Raw genomic sequence first — 20,724 nt, forward strand, 5'->3', positions numbered from 1 at the left:
TGGATCAAGGAAGCAATTGAGATAAGGAGACGTGGATGTGGGACCATGAACAGGGACGGCGGAGTTTACACGCTGGACCACGCATGGGACTGCATCGTCGGAGAGGGGAGAGCGGGCAGTAGAGGGCGACAACGTCCTCTGCTGCCCACAGATAAACAGAGAAGGAAGTGACGCGCCACCATCAGCGTCAGCCTGAAGAAGCTGGCAGCCGTCGGCGAAACATGTAGTGTCAATAACAGGTAACAAAACCGTTTCTGTATTTTAAAAAAGAACGACAACATGGTACTCTCATTACTATTTGTGATTGCGGTAATACTTGCAATTTCATGGCTATACTATACTTTCACGCATGTTTTGCGGGGCTTTCGGAGTTAACTTGAAGTGTTTATTTTTTTCTTTGAGTTGTATCAGAATATTCTGTAGACGTTAAAATAAGTTTATTTATCTTTTAGCTAGCATTTAGAGGCTACGTGTCACAGGCAGGAATCTCTTAGGATCTGAGCTGATTTATCATGAGTACTTCTGTCTAGATTTCTCTCTAACGTTATCGTACATGCATGAACACACCAAAGCCAGTACAGCGTGATAGTTCTCATTGTGGCTTCTGTTTGATGCATATTTTACCCCAGCTGAGAGAAGAACTGAAGCCAAGCTCCGCCACTGTGTTAGCATACTGCAAGGCTCAATAATACATCACCCACTTTTGTTCCTTACACAGCATCTATCATCTCAACGTAACACAGAGAAGCAGGGAAAGCCATTTTCCATAGCCGTTAATAGGACAGAGATTGACAATGTGTGCATGTTTGTGTGTACAAACCCATGTACCCCTGTGTTTGTTTGTGGGACTTTGACAACACACAGGGCTGTGCAGAGACATTGTGTAAAAATGTGTGAATGGGTCCTAAAAATATATAATAAAAAAACTAAATACCTCAGTGCCTTGGGGGTGCTAGGACACACAAAGTTGTCATTGGCTTGGATTGCACTCGTGGGAAGAATCCGGTGGCTGAATGATGTGATAAATTAAGGTGTGCTCTGCGGCAACGTATGGTAATTTGCAGGGCTTTTATTTAATCAGGTAACATTGAATTCCAGCCAAATGGAACAGTGCATGTGCAAGGTGAACCTCTAATCTTTTACCCGTTAGCCTCATATTCGCCTCACTTTTATCTTTTTGCATCATTGAAAAATATAAACACATTTCAACAACTTTGTGTCCTACGACAAACTTTAGATAAAGGTTAATTAATGGGCCTCTCGTTTCTCACCAGCTGTTGGTGCGGGTAATCATGCCGAAGCATCCTGAGGAACACAATTACATAGCTAAATATTTATTATTATTATTTTCTATAAATCTGCAGTGGTCTCTAGTATGGATCAATGCCTATGTGAAATGTTGACTGAGCTGGATGAGTGGGGGTTGGACAGTGTCAGGATTTGGAGTCCTACTTGTTATTATTTGTGTTATTCACACACCTCGCCTCTGATTGGCTAAAAAAAAAAGGTGACACTACCGCTGACTGTTGGTGTTTATCTCCACAAATAACACAAGCCTGGAGGTGTTCAGTCGCATTGTGGAGTTGCTAATGCTAACCGTTAGCTTCCACTGGCCAATGCCTGCTCTGCTCTCTCCTGGCTGCTAAATTCCACAGCCTTCTGAGCCAAGATGGGTGAGTCCATTAATGCTAGTTTACAGTGTGACATAGATCCTTGTGGCATTTTCTGACTTTCTGCGTCCATTTTCTACCAGAAGCTAATGCAGGAAATAGGGGTAGAAGACTATTTCTACATTCAGCCTGCATGTGAAACTCAAGAGTGACTGATCATATTTCTAAAATGACAAGTTTCACAGTGAACTTGTTCTTTAAAGGGATGCTATGCAACTTATTCATATTTTTAAAAGAATTTTCTTGAGCCAGCATGTGCTGAAATGACTCGTCACGGGGTTAATGAAAGGCCACCCAGCCCCTTTCACCCTCTGTGGCCAGAATACCGCACCTGCAACTTCCGAGTGCCCGTCTGATCCTTGTTGGACTTGGTAAAGTGGAGCTTAGATCGTGAATACAGAAGATTTCTTTGATTTAGTGATGAACCGCTACTATGGACGCTAATGAAAGCTGAGGAGATTGTAGCTATTAGATAAAAAAGACAAACCCACGTCAAGTTGAAGAGTTTCATTTTTGCTTTTACTAACAAACACTAGGGGGTGCTAAAAGCAAGCCAAAACGTTATACTATCCCTTTAAAAGTATGACGTGAAAGGATTTTTTATGCATAAACGTACAATGGTATGTACAAACCGCTTATAGGACCATAGAACGGTATGTATTGCTGAACTGCAAGGATTTAAACCATTTAAAAAAGAAAATCAGGTTTAATCTGAAACTGTTCAGATCCCACGCAAACATCAGAATAAAAGCAACAAGAGTAAGTTGTAGCTGAGCCTTACCCAGACACCATGTACCCGTTTTTGGATAAATAAAACAGAACATAAACAGATCTAATCAAAAGTCGTCCCATTTACTGCCTGGTTAGAAAAATTCAACCTGTTAAGCAAATTGTGCTCTTGAACTCTTGTAAGGTGTATGTCTAAAGGTCAAAGCTGTACTGTACATTTTAATTTAAATCAACCTTTAATACAAATATATGAACAGCATTTTCACAGCTAGATTGAGTCAGAGATTATTCCAACATAATAAACCTTCCAAACCTTCATAATAAATATTATGTTGTGTAGTAACGGATGCTAGAAACAGTTTTTTCTAACAAACATCTGAATCAAAGTGAATTTGAACATCATGCATTGCATCTGCTTGTTTTACCCTCTGAAATATTCTCAGTTCTATCTTAAATTGGCTCTAATTCACAAACTAATGTGCCAAAAATAAATCCAGAAAGCACATTAACATTTTACCAGAAACAACACTTCTGTCTGCATAATTGCTTTCGTGCCTACAGGTGCACTAAAATGATTATACAGTGGAAATGCTGCCCATTGGCAGCCTTTAAATTATGGATCAGAAGGAAGATGTTATCTAGAGAAAAATAATAAACGAGGTATTGTAGAGTTTCTTAAGCACTGACAAGTTAATCCCTTCAAGCTACGTTTTCTGTTTTTGGATTCAAACTCTTCCGGTGTCCACTCAGTGCATTAAAGCCTCCTTTTAGCTTCTTTATTTGTACATAATATGGTCATTGCTGCCAAGGGATTGCACACGTAGCTTGTACTTTTCTGTACAAATCTAAAACGATGATTTCATCAGCCTCCTGGTGAACAAGACAATGATGTTGCTGGTCACAAGCTCCTCCTTTTGTTTATTTTCCATCCCAGTTTTGTGCTTTTGGATCATGATGTCACACGTTTGTCTCACTTTGATGAATGCACAACACGAAATCCACACTTTGTGTCTCATATCCATATTTTAGTTGCAGAAAACAAAAGAACAGATAAACGAGCTGCACGGCTGCAATAGGGTAACACTTCCATGTAAAGTCTTCAGCTTTTATGGTGTTTGAGTGTCGTTTAGATGGGATATGGATGCGTTTGGCAGCAGCAGCTTCAGATAGCTAGTATAGAGTCTGTTGGGAGGCTCTCATCACCTGACTTCGCCTGCTGCTCTCTGACCAGCTGATTAGCCAGCTGACAGAAGGAAAGGTCCTTTGTAGATCTACCTTTTTGTCTCTGCGTTCTTTACCTGCTCACAAATGAAATCCAGGCTTTTGGAGTTGGTGCGTGTGCTTCACAACCCCGTCACTCTTTCCTTCCTTCCACTTGGTCGGCCTGTTTTCTCTTTGAAGAGCATTCTGCAGAGTCAGACTCCCACAGCAAGATCTGAAATCCTGAAACTCCCTCTGGCATCTGCAGACTTGTCAGCAACACATCCTCTCAGCAACTAACAGCTTTCTCCCAGTCTTCTCCAACACCAGTCTTCTCCAACAAGCCTACACATAACCCATTGTCTTTGGCTTTTATTGTTCTCCTCCGGGCTGCTGGTTAGTTACACAACAGGCCAAAGTGGCATACCTGAGGGTAGTGACTAGCATGTTGTTATCCCAAGGATTGACAGCCATAAGCACAAACACACACATTCTGGTAGAGTGTGTATTTACACTCAGGGAAGCATCCAAGACCCCCCGTGGTGCCAATTACACATACAGCTTTAATCTCTTGAGTGAGATGGATGGACGGAGGAAGCGGAAGGATGGATAAAAGGCTGAGGAGGTGAGAAACAGCGAAGGTACAGCAAGCAGAAGCCATTGTGATACAAAAGGTGAAGAAACTGGAAGTTTTGAGAAAAAGAAAAACTTATCCTGTCAGACTATTGGCTGAGAAAATATGAGGGGAAAGATATTGGAAGCAAAAGGAGAGCTGGAGGTGTAATGTTACGCCTGTAATCTCGGTTTGGCGCGTCGCTTGTTTTCATGTCACGCTTCGGTTCATTTCCGATACAGTGACGAAAACAAGGCTTTCTTTCGTGTAAACGGGTACAGTTTTAGTGAAACTTCAAATCCAACTGTATTTGCACAAAATATTCTCAGAAAACAGAAAAACATATGGAATAAGATAAAATGAAATTATATTAAATAGTTTTAGTTTCAGAAAATGCCAACATCAATAGAACGTTGTGTATTTCCTGATGTGCAGCTTGAAGCGTTCCAGTTTGTCGCCTTGTTTAGGTCGATCCAGCCTCCGTGTTTTGGTTTTTGTCCACGTTGTCTGCTGGAAGGACACTTCTGCTGGCAGTAACAGGCTCGACACACGGGAGGCAACATCACCTCTCCTCCATTGATTTTCAGTGAGACATGCGCGACAAAGCGATAATCGCGGGTCTCCCTCCTACCAAGCGAAACGCAAAAAAAGTGGGTGTGAAATTTTGCGCTCGTGCACGTGTCATGCACAGGCGACCCAGCGACGCGATCCCAGAAAGTTGAAACATTTTCAACATTTCATCGCTGTCGTTCAGACGAGGACCAGTCAACGGAGGTTTCATTCACTGACCAATGAGCGGACAGGATGCTCCGTACACCTCCGAGCAAACATGGAGGAGAAGTTGATTATTATTATGTTTTATAGTAAAATCACAAGTAAGATTTCACATAACTCTAGCAGCACCTTGTGAAACATCATATCTACCGCTTTATTAACTCTGAACCGCTTAAATAACCTTAATTCCCTCCAACCTGACACAGCCAAACAAAACAACGGAAGTTTCAATTTCGCCATGGAACAGAACGCGTAGACGGCTTTGCCGCTGGCCGCTGCCGCGGGTCGCCTCCCGTGTGTCAGGTAATAAAAACAACAGCGACGAATTTCGCTGATCGCGGTCGTTTGTCGCCTCCCGTGTGTCGAGCCCCTAACAATGTAGAAAATGTCTTTTTGCTACAAACGGAGGCAGGTCTTCTGGCAAATGCTGTTAACTTCTGTTTAGCATCATACCGGTTGCTAGGTGACAGGACATACACTTTTAAGCCCGGACCACGCGGTGTGTTTTGGGGCTGTTGCAGGACTGCTTATAGTGAGAACTCCAGAAAGGTGGCACACTGTATGGTCCAAGATGGTAATGAGCCAGCCTGCACGACGTCTCGTCTAGCAGGACCTCCTCATACGTCACGACTGCACCCCCGAAAAGCAGACGTCACTAAAAGCTAGCATGTGCTACACCTCTGGGTGGGAGCTACACGTTTAGCGAAGAATCTTAATCTGAATCCATGTACAGTAACAAACCTGAGCAAAAAGATTGTAGTTTTAGGCTTTAATGCTTAAAATATCTGTTTGAAGTCAATCGCTTCGCTCTGGTTGCCCACAAAGATGTTGGACGGATCCCTAAAACTGGGAGATATAGTGAGAGAGAAATGTTTGCAGGAGAGCGAAGGCAGTTTCCAGCCTCTGGAGCGTTGCGTACAGCGCTCCGGGTCAAGACACATATCTGTCTCTCAAACTTTTATCACTCAGAGCGCTATAGCCCTGAGAGCCCCGTAGGGGCAATGAGCTGCTACTAAAGCCTGACGTCTTTCTCCTCGAGCATTATCAAAAGGCAACAAGGGCTTCCTTTGATGTGTTGTATCTGCCTGTCACGTCAGCCGCCTCCATCCCTCAATCTGTTTAGCTCTCCTCGTTCCAACCTGTTTCGTTCCTAACTTTATCCACAATCAGCGTCTGAAAAGCCTCACCTTCTTTCTTTTTCTTTATTCAATATAATTCTTTCCCTAATGCTCCCCCACCCCCACCCCCACCCCCCACCCCCCCCCGTAGCATGGTAATGTTCTCTGAAATTACAGTGGGGGTAAACAGAGCAGGGAGTCGAAATGAAATAACTGCTACAGGGCTGTCAGGTCTAGCGAGGGAGCCATCCGTCAGCAGGAAATGACACGTCGTCCACCCCCACCCCTTCTGACACACACAGTTTGATTCCTCTTCTCCTCCTGGTGGCAAGGTGAAGGAATTATGCTCATCAAAGCCCCGGCATCGCCTGGAGCCTTTCCATTAACCTTATACAGCTCTGGTCAATGGTGACGGGACCAATCAGCTATCACACACACACACACACACTCACACACAGTTTCTTAGAGCCATATATGCATAAAGCAGGAAATATATCTACACACAAGTATACAGTTTACGCTGTTTCTCTGATGGAACAAAGCCCATACATAATTACATTGAGAGAGGATCCACACACACACACACACACCTGAATTACCGTTTCATTCATAGCCTGACAGTAAGTGCAACGGCTGACATTAAAGGAAATTAAATCTCCTTGTGGAATGGGCCAGCCCATCTCACCTCCCGTCAAAATACTCCTATTTCTACTCCTCTCCCCCAACCTTCTCATCTGGGTATTTAAGGCTTTGCGGCGCGGAAAGTCATCAAAGGAAAAAGTTAGCGAGGCGGCCGTGCTCGGAGGAGGCCTCCCTGTGATAATACCCGCTGCTAACGGAGCCCTCTACAATTAGCCCACGCACCCAAATTACTGCTTCCCGTTCGGCACAAACCGGCTCACGTTTAGAAGGGAAAGTGCTTTCATAGCAGCACACACACACACAAATACACCAACTTATCCTTGGCTTAGCCCAATGAGTGAGTAAGTCGGTTAACTCTTTGATCCAGACCTCCTTTCTGCTTTCAGATATGAAGCCTATCTGACATAATCCTGAAAAACATCAGCTCACAGAGCCGCTGAAACTCAAAGGAAAGCGCAGCTGCGAGGCTACGCTCTCTCTAGGGACTTAGCAGGAGAGTGACACATGTACAGTAGATTCTTAAAGGCAGATTTAATTAAACCTCATTCACCGCCTCCTGCGTTTATACAAACTCTCGCTCGCTTCACACACTCTAAAGCGCTCAACCTGCAGAGGAAGGAGGAGCTTAGTTAGATAATTGAGTTCACGGTTAAGGAAGGAAAACGCTGCGGTCTCAGGCACCGGCTTCCTCCCGAAGGTTTTAATCAGATCAAACATGTCCTGTCAGATAAGGCAGCTAATTAATCAGGGGAGAGACCAGTCCTTTCCTCTCACGGATGGAAATGATGGAGGAAAGACACTGGTGGAGACGCTTCCTGTCCTCCACCTCCTCCACTTCTTCCTTTAACATCAGTGGGAAGCTGAAGAAAAGAGAGTAAGACGGCGTTGCCTGTGGTGAATCACAGAGTCTTTAAGGACTCTGTCTTTAAAAAATATACATCGTCCCTTCAGCCTGAAGTTTCTTTTCAACTTCCAGCTGAGAGGATGACAGGCCTCTCAATTTAAGACTTACTGAAGCAGCTGTTTACACAGCTAAATGTGTGCAGGACGCACTAAAACTGTCTGTGTGTTTGAAAATAAGTAGAGTCGAGTATAACATTCATGATGTATTGGAATATGCAGTATCGTTTTACTATTTATGAGGTATTAAAGTATCTTTCCGGAGTTTCCCCCTTTCAGAAATTATGTGTGATTTTTCAGAAATCCGTAAAAGCGATTGGCTCATCGTGTGCTGTGATATAACGTAAGCAATACGCCTTTTTATTTTATTTTTTTGCTAAACACGCTCCCTGAGCGCCGACCAGAACTAACCAATAGCGTTAGACTACTGCTTAGATGCTTCAACTTTCAGGAATACCTCAGCTGATGCAGAGCATATACATATATGAAAACACAACATGACATGACAATAGTACTTGTAAAACAATGTGTTGTAGCTCTGTTTGTCGGCTACAGGAGCACGTTTACAAACGAGAAATGTGAAGTCGCCGTCTTAAAAGAACAGAGCGACTGACTTTTTGTGTGATATGCCTCTCGGCCACTAGATGGTGCCATCGGATAAGAGAAATACTCAGGAAAGAGGCCTTAACGATTCTAGTAGGAAAGCATCGATTTGATGAAATATCACGATATGTCAACTTATGATACTTTAATTCAAAATTTACAAGCAAACATTTACTGTATTTCTTTTGTGTGGTGCAGTTCAAACTCCGACCACTAGGTGGCAGCAGTTGTTCTCGTTTCCAGTTAGATGGAACAATGAGGTTTTGCGATCACACTGGATTTGTCTCGAAAGCATCTGGCCTGATTTTTCCGATGAAATTCAGTCTTCTGTATTATATAATGTTAGGCGTTTTGTATCGTAATACATCGTTTGTTGGATTGGATTGTGATACATATGAAATCACCAGATCCAACACACACCTCAATGTTCTGGCTTTGAGGACTTACTGATTTCTTATTCTGAGATGTTTCATGTCTACCAACAAAGATTTTGGACAATAAAACTTCCACATGGAACAATAATTAATGCTAAGCCCATTTTTGGTTCTTTTTTAAACACAAATAAGGTTTTTCTTTACCTTGCTGATGTTTCGTTTGCGGCTGCAAACATCTTCAGGGCTGACGCTGATGGTGGCGTCACTTCCTGCTCTGTTTCTCCGCGGGCAGCAGAGGACGGAGTAGGAAGTGACGCCACCATCAGCGTCAGCTCTCAAGATGTTTGCAGCCGCAAACAAAACGTCAGCATGGTAAAGAAAAACCTTATTTGTGTTTAAAAAAGAACCAAAGATGGAATTAGAAGACAAACACAGCAAGAACGTACAAAAGAAATCATTAATGCTAGCGCAAATGAACGTTTAGCCATGGTGAGTTCACACACACGTCAATCTTTTTTTAATTGCTGGACACATTTTTTTTTACTTCGTTTGAATTTCAGATTAATCGATCACCATGTTAGACAGTCATGCTAAATATTGGCTAATCCCGTTACCAGATGGTCCTTTGGTGGATCTTCATAAGGCCTAGCTTAAAAGTCCACGCCTATAGACTTTTAATTTCCCAACTTTAGGAACAGATACCCTGTAGAATGATTATTCCTGACAAATGCACAAACATTCAAACACAAGCTGTACGGATGCATCAAAAGAAAAAGAACATTTTACGTACTTCGTATGGAAATCTAAATCTCTCTCTCAGATTTTTGGAACTAGAACTGGGCTGCTGCTTATCATGTGTGAACATGCTTGTGCATGGGTGAATGGTCAGTGTAAAGCGCTTTGGAGTAATGAATTATGAATGTATGCATGGATGCCGTTCTCATTAAAAAGTTCCAGTGTTCATTCATTCATTGTGTTCCCCTTGCTGGCTGACTGCAGTGTTGGGTTTTCTCTGGAAAGATTTAACTTGTGATGGTCCTGGCTGGTGCTCGATGAAAGGTTGACCCCCAAATTCCACTACCTCCGCTCCGCTCCGGTCCGCCCCCGCCTTCTGCAGCCGCTCGCTTCCGAACTCAAATTATACTGGTACCCGCTCTACAACGGCTCCGCTCCGGTGCGGAGACCTGAGGTGGGCAAACAAGCATGCGCGGGATTTTCGAGATCTTGCGATACAGTCCGAGCAATAAACGCGGAAGTTAGATCCAAACACCCGTTGTGTGGGAGAAGCATCGAAATGAACTGTTTAATCTGCCCATCATTTGTGTTGAGAGATCAGCAGTGTTTGGATCAACAAAGTGTGACTACTTTGATAGTAGAAACTGTATTTATGGCTTACTTTTGTGCATTTAAAGTTCAGCCGCCATTGATAGTTGTTAAAAGTTGTTAAACCTGTGCATATGAAACAAAAAACGCCTTTTGTTTATCGATTTATTGTGAAAAACGGAAGTTGTGCTTGCTCCTTTTCCTGTTGGGCGGTTGTGATTCCTGTCCATTGACTGCGGAGGTGCTCCGGCATCCGGCAAAAATAGGATCGATTCTATTTTTGCCGGACGCCGGAGCAGAGGGCGGCGCACTGCGCCGCACTGCCGGAGCACGGCCGCAATAGTGGAATTGCTCTGATTGACTACAACGGGACCGATTTTGCTCCGGAGTTCGTGCCGGAGCGGAGCGGCGGTAGTGGAATTTGGGGGTTAGAGATCCACAAAGAGAGAGAGAGAGAGAAACTCTGGCTGGCTGCCTGATTGGATGAGCCACTCTCTACCTGGAGGAAGGATGGACTGAATGTGATTTGGAAAGTTGGAGAAGTTTATGCCGATGCGCCCACAGGCTACAACATCATAGTTTCATAATTACCAACAAGGGTGGCGTTTCATGTTTCATTTAAATATCAAGAGGCTTAAAGCTTAAACGGTATGGGTCTGTGAGTGATTGACTGGTGAAGCTGTCTCAGGCTGCTCTACCGCGGGCGAAACTTGCCACCAGTTGTGCCACCAGTTGTGGCAGCCTCTGGACGAACACGACTGCCTCATGATCTTTAAAACGGGTCATCCTACCAGCAGACAGCCGCATTAAGCAACTGTAATGAAGATAATGCAAGATGTTAATACAGACCTGCACCTGCAACTCACACAATCTACAAAATGACCAACGCACTTGTTTGATCGGGAAGCCCGAAGCACGCTTAATTATTGATACATCCTAAAGTGTTTGAGTAGATAAATATGTTTGTCTCAAAGGCCAAATGTCATGTGAGTTCATCTAGTTTGACAAAAAGTTGCTGCATATTTTACTGTTCCTTTAAAGCTGCGATTTCCTAGCATTTCATTTTCTCTCTGCTATCCATCTTGTCCCTTCAGCAACAAGAACAGGACCCCACCAACCTGTACATCTCCAACCTGCCAGTGTCTATGGATGAGCAGGAGCTGGAGAACATGCTGAAGCCCCTGGGTCACGTCATCTCCACACGGATACTGAGGGATGCTAATGGGGTTAGCAGAGGCGTTGGCTTTGCCAGGTAAATGTAAAAACCATGAAACCAATTTTCTATTTCTATTTTGTGTCAAAATATGTGTGACACAAATCTTTTATATTCTTTTTATTTCATATTGAGCATCAAAATACCAAAGCTTATATTTCATTAGGCTGTGATGGTTTCAAACTACATTAGCGAGATTCTTCCCAAAACGTCTTGAAACAGTCTTAAAAGAGACATGTCAATCAAAACTTACCTTTTACGTGTTTTTGTACATACTCCAAACACGAAAAAACCCGGAGTCAGGTGCCTAAAACAAGCTGTTTCAAATCTGTTTCCAAGCTGTTACCTCTCCAATCTGGAGGAGCAGCGACTCTACTTCAAGCCCATCCCAGATATTGGAACTTCTCAGCCTATAGCAGCTTGGGTGGAAGATGAGTGGGCATGGCCAGCAAAAGCTTGTTTCCTTAAAGGGACTTTTCGGACTTTTGAATTTTTATGCTCGCGATTGCCCCCTCAGGCCAAAAGTGTAATGGCAGCTTCAATAGTAGGCACGTGCACGAGGCGCGCATGCTGTACGTGCACACTCCTTAACGAAAATAACAGCTGAGACAGTCCTGTGTGTGTGTGTGGGGGGGGGGGGGGGGGGAGGACATGAGAACACGCAGCTAATTAATTAAATAATTTGGTTCTGTACCTTTCTCTTCAGCATAGCCGACAAAGGTTTAAGATGGGTCAGTCCTCCTGCATGCTCAGACCATTTTTTATCTGTGAATTCAATGCCGTTCGGCGAGTCTCAAAAATTTGGGCATCTTACTGTAAAAAAAATATACCATTAATGTAAAAAAGGAACTCCAAATAAACTATGTTCACACCCAGAATCAAACCTAGGTCTTCAGCATGAGAGTCCGACGTCTTACTAGGTGAACTAAAGTGCCAGGAATATTTGCTGTATCTGTAACATTTGCATCCTTGATGACAGCTGAAACAACGTCAATCCAAAGAACGGTTCGTAGCGAAAATGGCTATTTTGTTGTTAATTTGCTGGAAATATCTAGAAGAAAATGCTACAGAAAGTAGTTAAGGGTCCTCAGAAATGTAGCTAGGTTCATCACTAGGCGTTAGGAACAGCGACAAAGTCGCTGAGTTGGCGCTACCTCTCTCTCTGCTGCTAACGCTATGGATAGCAAATGCTGCGGGCTATGCCTGAGCGTGAACGCGCATGAAGCAGCCTGTTCGACCCGAGCATCTCTCTTTTTTTGTGATTTTACAGAAAAACAGGCAATCACAGTAAAAATGCCAGGGCTCATTCTACAGGACCAGGGCATTGCAGGAGAATGTATGAAGACGAAGTTTTCTATATTTCTATACATGTGTTGGCTGTCAAACTTCCTTATAGTCCCTTTAAAATGACAGAGCCCTGAAATGGCTCATTATGGAAGGAACTGAAAATGGTGAGAATCAAACATAGTTTTCTGTGAGTAGGATTTAGTGTAAAGAACTTCAAAAAATGTTTAAACATTTTAAAATAAGCAATAATAGTTCTCCTTTAAGGATTTTAATTCTCTCTCTTCAGGTTTTAGGGCCTTGCCACTGGAATTTTTAACAATTTGGAAAAAGGTTTCTCCCAAAATGTCTCTCCCATTAGTCATTTGTCACAGGATTTTGGAACCCTTCTCAATTTAGTTTTCATGAGTCAGAAAGTTGGAAAATGTGAGACAAATTCGGGAGGGGATGTCAACTTAGAAAAAAAAATTGAACTGCCTGCAGACAAAAAAATAAAAAAAAATGTAATAATATTCCATGCTGGCAGAAAATGCCACGGGAATTCCTGAGAGCAGAACAGAACTGCAAAATAAATTGGGATGAATTAAATTGCAAAATAATATATTTGCAGGACATTTGCACTTTATTAGTAGTTTTAACATTTACAAAAGCGAAAAATCACATGAGACACTGGCTAAAGTCTTAAGTGGGCCAAAATAACCCCAGTGGCGCACACTTTTCAGGGGAATGTGTCTTTAAACTTTAGACAGCTCCCTCTGGAGCCGCAGCCAACGCTGCACAACTGTTGCAGTATTCCTTCTGATGAGTTAATTGAAACTGGGGTTTTTAACCCATGTTGAATTGCACAGGAACAGATGCACATGCATATGCATGCTTATATGTGCACTGGTGTCCTGCGTGCAGAGGTTTAATCACTATTTCAGTTGATTTGTTTCCTTCCCTGTGCATTATCATTCACAAACATTCTGCATATACCGGCAGTTACTCCCCACGTTCCAGTCGCTGCAGCCATTTATCCGAGACTAAGTCCATCATTGAACAGTTCATTTCTTTTTCTAGTCAGAAAAGTTTCCACTTCACTTTATTAATCCCCCGAAGTCATAAAGCGTTCTGTCCTTGTCCTCGACAGCAGCCACCAGACTCTCATTCCTCTCTGCACATTTCCTCCCCGTTTACCCAGAGGAGGCTGCTGATGGCCATACATCCGCCATCTTGCAGGGATTTTACTTAATCACCTGCTCCGGCTGAACTCCTCTCCTATTCCCTGCTCTATCACCAGAGGTTACAACGGGGCAGATAAACACACAAAAATAAGTTCATGCAAGGTCTTGTGCACCACACATTTAATAAGCTGGCTCCCAGTAGTCCCCCTGAACCAGTACGCAGCCTCCTGCAGACCAGCAAACCGAGCACAGCAACAACCTGCCCCTGGCCACCTGTTCTTGCAGCCCTCGGAGGAAGCAGGAGGAGAGGGAAGGAAACACGAGCCGGGAAGAAAGAAGGAACTGTAAGTTAACGCAAGAGAAAAATATTAAGGAAAAGAAAGTGAAAGGGGTTAGGTAAGGTAAAGAATGATGAAACTGGCCCATAAAAGAAGGCAGAAAGTGAACCGTCCTAAGGAGACCAAATGAATCGATATATTTTATGAAGCGCGGGACTCCCATTAGCTGTGTCAACAGACAGACAGACAGGCAGCTGCTGAGGGCTGGACTATGAGGGGCATTAGAGAGAGTAAACTGAGCTAAGTGTTTGTGGGCTGATCCATTACTGTTATCAGAGCCCATTACTCCAGTCCTGGCACTAATCACAGCAGACAGCAGCACCTGATGCCATTAACCAGCAGCATACATGGAAACATGCCTCCATGGACGTAATTTTGGGGGGGAACAGGGGGGACATGTCCCCCCCACTTTTTCCGAAGTCAAGTTTTGACCCCTGCACTTTTTACCATCCGAAAACAATATTACGCTATATTAAATTGACACTGGTTGAGCTCTAGGACCAAGCAGAAAACAACAGTTTATGTTGAAGCCTGTTTCCCATTAGAGCATACTGTAAAGATCCCCCCCCCCCCCCCCCCCCCCCACACACACACACACTTCTAAAGTGAAAATTACGTCCATGCCTGCCTCCATGTTCACCTGGCTAGTTCACTTACCGACTGTTTCTCCTCCATCCCGACTGGCTGACTGGTTTGTTTCATTCTGTCTGACTTGTTTGGCAGCTTGTTTGCAGCCTGCTGTAGAATAAAAACGCAATTTAGTTTGCAATAGTTTAATGTCCGGGTGGGGCTTAAAAGCTGCAATGGCAAACTTGGAAAACAAATTGGCTAAAAATTTTTGTTTCATGCCTCTTAACAACATTCTAACATAGTGTAGCTTTAAATATATGGTGAGATTAAAAAGAAAAAAAGTTAGTGAGGGACTCTGGTGTGAGAGGTTCTTTATCACAGAAGGAGAAACAGCCGGCTGCTACCACTATAACTTTAGGACAAACTGCCAGAGTCCCAAACAGAGAAACACGTTTGGACCGTAAAAATGGTGACAGGTGTTTAGCGCTCTCTCGCTTCTTCTGACAATGTGTGTTTCCGGGTCTGGTGGATGCAAATCCAGGGAAGATACCCTAGGGGAGGGGTGAGTGTTCTAGCTTGTTCGCAGATACGCTATAGCAGCTTTAGTGTAAAGCACAAAAGGAAAACTGATCTGATCAACTTTAATTCGTATTAAATAATCTAATTAGTGGTCCCTCATATATCGCAGGAGTTATGTTTTAAAAATACCCTGCAATAGTCAGCTTCATTTATTACAATTATTATAGATGTTTACAGCATCCGCAGCTACTGATGGGGTCACACACACGCGAAAACACTGCAGAATGTCCGTTTCTCAACTGTTTTATTGCCAGCATGCGAGAACAGTTTTATTTGCACACGCTCTCTTCAGCGTTTCAGTCTCCTGTCATCACGTTGTAGAGCATAGAGCTCTCCTCTCCTCCGCAGACGTGCACATCCCAGCGCACCACCACAATGTTTTAAAGGGACAATGTGTATTTTTTATTGTTAACCTCTGGAACTATCCATAAAAATGTTGTTGAAAATTAATTAAATGATGCCCAGTTGTTGAAAAATATTGGTGTCTTCTCAACATATAACCATAAAAATCTGGTCTAAAATACATGGGAGCGGTTCTAAGTCTCTGGGCGACGCCATATTAGATGCCATGTTTCCATCTACAGGAGCCGATGAGGACAAAATGCCTTTACGGATTTGTAAGAAATGATTACAAAACTTTCACTATTCATGAACGTTGTTGTTTTACACATTTACCTCTTCACCAGTTGCCAGTGATGAAAGGAAGCCTGATGTGCTCGTTATTTTGTTGAAGTTTGCACTCCCCAGGGCTTTTTGACCCTAATGGGCATCCATTGCAAGGTCTTACAGGTCACACAGATTGTGTGTGTGTGTGTGTGTGTGTGTGTGCGTGCGTGCGTGCGTGTGTGTGCGCGTGTGTGTGTGTGCGTGCGTGCGTGCGTGCGTGCGTGCGTGTGTGTGTGTGTGTGTGTGTGTGTGTGTGTGTGTGTGTGTGTGTGTGTGTGTGTGTGTCTGCTCTGTCTTATCGATCCCCAGTGAGTCGTGGAGGATGACTGCTTATACTGAGCCGGGATTCTCTGGAGGTTTCTTCCTGTTAAAAGGGAGTTTTCCTCTCCACTTTCGCTGCATGCTTGCTTAGTATGAGGATTGCTGTAAAGCCACTGACACTAGTCAGTGACTTGATGCAATTTGCTGGGTTCCTTATATAGGAAACATTATTTCTGATTGGCTTAATGAACTGACCTGAACTGGATTGCTTATTATGTGAAGTGCCTTGAGATGACTCTTGTCGTGATTTGGCGCTTCATAAATAAAATTGAATTGAATTGAATCTTACTCCAACACAAAAACACTGCTTGCTTGCAACAATTTAGATACCTACTGCCCCCTATCGCCAGGAAAAATACACACTGTCACTTTAAGGCCGTAAAACCTCTCACTACACACTTTATACACTTTTCTCAGACAGACATTAACATTTTCACACTTTTCTCTCTCATTTAAACACTCTCAAAGGTCAAGTCTTTGTACCTTTGAACACAAAGCATTGTAAAAAAAATGCATGCATAACTGCACCATAAAAAATTGGTGTAACTGCAAGGCTACGAACAGTGAAACGCATTATAGTGATGGACCACTGCAAATAGTTACCAGTTAAAATAATGCTACTTTTTCCAAACTGTCAAATACAATATTTTATTTATATTTTTAATACAATGTAATTTTTATTTTTATTTAATACCAAGGACCAGGAGTGCATGAGAGATATTTTTGAGCTAAATTGTTATGTTTTACTTAAGTAAAGTGAACAAAACCTTTGTTTTAATTATTGTTTGCACTCACTTTGACGTAACTGTTTGAAACTTGTTCACCCAGGTCAAATGCAAAACCAAAAACTATTAAATGTTGTTACTGCGACTGAAGCATGCTAATTAAACAACATGGCTAACTATGATTTCATGCAAAAGGAATTTTTAATGTCTTTTAGAACATTTTATTCCATTTTTTTAGCAGGATATCCAAGCAAGTTTCACTAATTGTATTAGCTTGATGCTGCCTGTAGTGACTATCAAGTCCCACTTTTAGTCACCCTTGGGTGCGGGTGGAGGCGATGACTCGCTTCAACAATATTGTCCAGGCAGAAAGCGGGTTTGGGTTTATTGTCCCATTTGTTGAATATGTTGACGATCACAGTTATGCAGGGTCCAGAATGGATATTTCTTGTCAAGGTTTATGTAAATGATGAAAATTACAACGGCAAATTAGATGTGGCATATGAAACCAAACGAGGCGGTAAAAACCGTGTGACCTCCCCGTCACCCACAAAACGTCAGTGCACTGCCACCTCAACACCTTTATAGGCTCTGCAGTGCCACCAGTGGTTAAAGGAAATACGAACCATAGTGCAATAAACTGAAATGTACATAAAACATTATCAAAAGAAACTTAGACCATAATCTAATCTAAACCAAAACAATATTGGCTCCTACATTAGTTTGATGCTGCCAATGCACCAAACCTGTGTTTTAATTCATATTTATTGCATCCATTTAGTGGGTTTTTACATGTTTCTCTCTATATATTTTTTAAAAGTTTAATTTAAGACTTTTTTTAATTTAGAAACAATTTAGTTCTTTTTACACGTTAGTTTCTCCTGATATCTGCTCATTATATTCAAATTTGAACTAAAAATGCACTTTTTAAATAAAAGTTTCATGTTTCATTTGCTACTTGTTCTCTTGGTGTTTTTACTAACCTCTTTTTCGGAGTACCAGTCACATGTTAGAGTTCAGATCCTGTAATTATTGATCAGTTGACCCAGATTAACCCCTCAGTGCCGTCCTAAACACTAACTGGAAAGGGACAGAAGTAAAAAGGAGGAGAAGAGGTGGAAACGGGGTCAGCATGAGATAAATGAAGCCAGGAAGTGTGAAAGATTAGATATTTTAGAAGCATAAGAGGAGAGAGGAAAGAGAGACTGATGTTGATGTGGATTGGGAATATTATAGAAAGAAAAGAATGGGCAGAGTGAAGGGAAAGAGGCCATGGAACGACAGAGGACCTGGGCAGGAGAGAGTGAGTATAATAGTGAAAGATGGAGAAAATAACCAAGGCTGAAAGATGGGGAGGAATGAGAGAGACGTCAGAAAGAAAGGCTGTAGATGGGCTGGGAGTAAGATGGATGGGACAGAGAGAGCGATAAAGAAGCTATGGTTTAAAAAAAGGAGAAGAAGAATGAGGGTAGAGATAGGAGCGGGATGAGAGACAAAGGACAGAGAAGTGAGAGGCTGACAGGATGATATGAGTATTTCAGGAGGTGTGGAGTAAAAAAAGAGAATGGAAATCTAGAATGCAATGTATTCTGCACATTCCTGGAGCACATTATCATAAAGGCTTTTGCAATCACTCAAGTCTGCATTGGAAAACATTCTCATTGTGATATCAGTCCTCTGTGTGTATGAGGATAACTGAAATGTGTTTACTGCACGGATGTGCAAATTCATGCATATAAACATTTGTTTTTAATATATTACTTTCACTTCACACAGTTTAGTTTCTTGATGGGAGAACCCTGTGCAGGAAGGAGCAAATGTTCCAATGAGGATGATTTTTTTTCACCCCATTTTTTTATATTCTTGCAGTTCAATAAAGCTGCAACAATTGAAAGATAATAAAGGCATTGTGAGGATACTTTTTCAGCTCAGGTTCATCTCTATCTGAGCTGAAAGGATGATGGTAACACTGTGAGCTTACAGGCTGCTTCCTGATTCAATAAACTGCAGTGGACAAGATAGAGGACAAGTGTGTAGCAGTACTCTGATGGACAGGAGTGCAAACTATGCTTCTTCTATCCGACATTCATTCCTGATATTCCCTGTACATCCAGGAACGTTTGTGTTCCAACATTCTTCTGTGTTGTTTTCCCTTTCGTCCAACAGGCATGTTAGCAGAAGCTTGGGCTAGCATTAGTAGCTCATGCTTGCATCAGTAGCTCGGGTCAGTAGCTTGGGTTGACGTTAGCAATAGCTTGGGCTTGCATCTTTAGCTCTGGCTAGTGTTAGCAGTAGCTCGGGTTTTCGTTAGTAGCTCCGGCTAACGTTAGCAAGAGCTATAGCTTACATCTTTAGCTCTGGTTAGCTTTAGCAGTAGCTTGGGCTGGTGTTGTTCTGTGGTTAGCATTAATGTAACCACAGTTTATTTTTTGCCAATGTTAAAGTGGGTTGTGAAATGCAAACACATGGGTGTGTGGTTATGCTTATGATGTGTTATACCAGCCTTTCTCAGAGCGAATGGCTTCTTTGTGGCCATTAAAACTTCAATAATTTACATAGGAAATCAGGTCAGAGGCGGTACAGGCTTTTTTGGTATGCTACATTAGACACCCCAAGGTGCCTATATTTAACAGCAACAAGGTAAATGTAGCTTTGGATTCTACTACACCTTTAAAGTCAACCAGTCAGGAAGCAGTTTGAATTTTTAGTCTTGGGACGGTCTGACAGCAGGTTCAGTTTCTGACTGGGTTGGTTTGTGCTGGTCAGCATTTCAGCTACCACTCTCGCTTCTTCCTAACAGTAACCTGCTAAGTGGAGGTCAACAAGAGGACAAATGTTTGTCCTTTTGCATTTTTGGCATCATGTTGATGAGATTCTTTCTTATTTTGCAAAGTAACCAGTGCCTTCCAGTACCGTTGCCATTTTCAAACGCTTTTATTTTAAAAGATAAGTCTTAGCTTAGTTTTGTACCAGTAAAAACCAGATAAAACATTAGCTTTAAATGCTTTGTTTGAAAATCTCAGATTTTATTCAAGTTATTTGCCGAACTATTTCTGAGCCCACTGGGCGGGGATTTCCTCCAGTCTTGTTATTACTGAAGGAGATCAGCCATGCTGGACTGCAGGAAGTCGCTGCTCCCAGACAATAAATAATAAACACATTGACCCACATACACAGGGCAAGAAAGCAAACAAAGCTTCCACTACAAACTTGTTTGTGTTACAAGCTCTCTGAAGAAAAAGTTTAAGGAATGCTAGTCAAACGTTCTAATAAAATACATTCATCTGCAAAATATACGAAGTAGAGAATGAAGAATTATTTCTAAGGTTAGTTGTTGTGGGTTGTTTATTTATTTTTTCATCATCCAAAAGCATTTGTTCTCTCAGGCATCTAATTTTCTCTCAGATCTTATTTCATCTGTCGAAATTACATCCCTTTGGAAAAATGAATGCCAATGCAAGTACTGCATATTATATCAACGCCAGAGTTTTAAACAAGGATTATCTTTTACAGAGAAATAAACGGTAGCTGTTTCAATCAAACAGTAAATGAAAGCTACAAGAATATTGCAAAATTTCTCACAGTCTGTTCGGAAGGACTGTTAGCTGGTACCGCGTGAACTTGTTGCTCAATGCCTGTAAAACAAACCGACATACAGCCGTTTCTGTGTTTGCTAAGACGGATTAGCTGTGGTAGCCATCTTTGGTTGGGCTTACTCCAAAAATGATTCAATTCAGTTTAACTCATTAACTGCCCATGACGACTAAAGTCTTCATTTTCATTTTTTTTACTGTGTGGGCATCGGAACGGGCCCCCGCACCGTGAGAATAAACATCTCAGCTCTAAAGCCGATCTTCATCAGCGTACATAACACGTCACGTGATCAGGAAGTAGAAAATCATTGTATTAGGAAATAGTT

At 42.3% G+C, this 20,724-nt stretch overlaps 1 protein-coding gene across 3 annotated transcripts in view; it reads left to right on the forward strand.

Moving 5' to 3' along the window:
* rbms3 (RNA binding motif, single stranded interacting protein) overlaps positions 1-20,724 on the forward strand; it is a 473,759-nt gene that overhangs the window by 347,241 nt on the left and 105,794 nt on the right. For all 3 annotated transcript variants that reach the window (XM_054745076.2, XM_015973526.3, XM_015973527.3), the window contains one exon: positions 11,041-11,198. In XM_054745076.2, coding sequence (XP_054601051.2) covers positions 11,041-11,198 — 158 coding nt within the window. The remainder of the gene's footprint in view (positions 1-11,040; positions 11,199-20,724) is intronic.

This window comes from Nothobranchius furzeri, chromosome 19 (genome assembly GCF_043380555.1).
Source record: "Nothobranchius furzeri strain GRZ-AD chromosome 19, NfurGRZ-RIMD1, whole genome shotgun sequence".
In the NCBI taxonomy this organism is placed as follows: domain Eukaryota; kingdom Metazoa; phylum Chordata; class Actinopteri; order Cyprinodontiformes; family Nothobranchiidae; genus Nothobranchius; species Nothobranchius furzeri.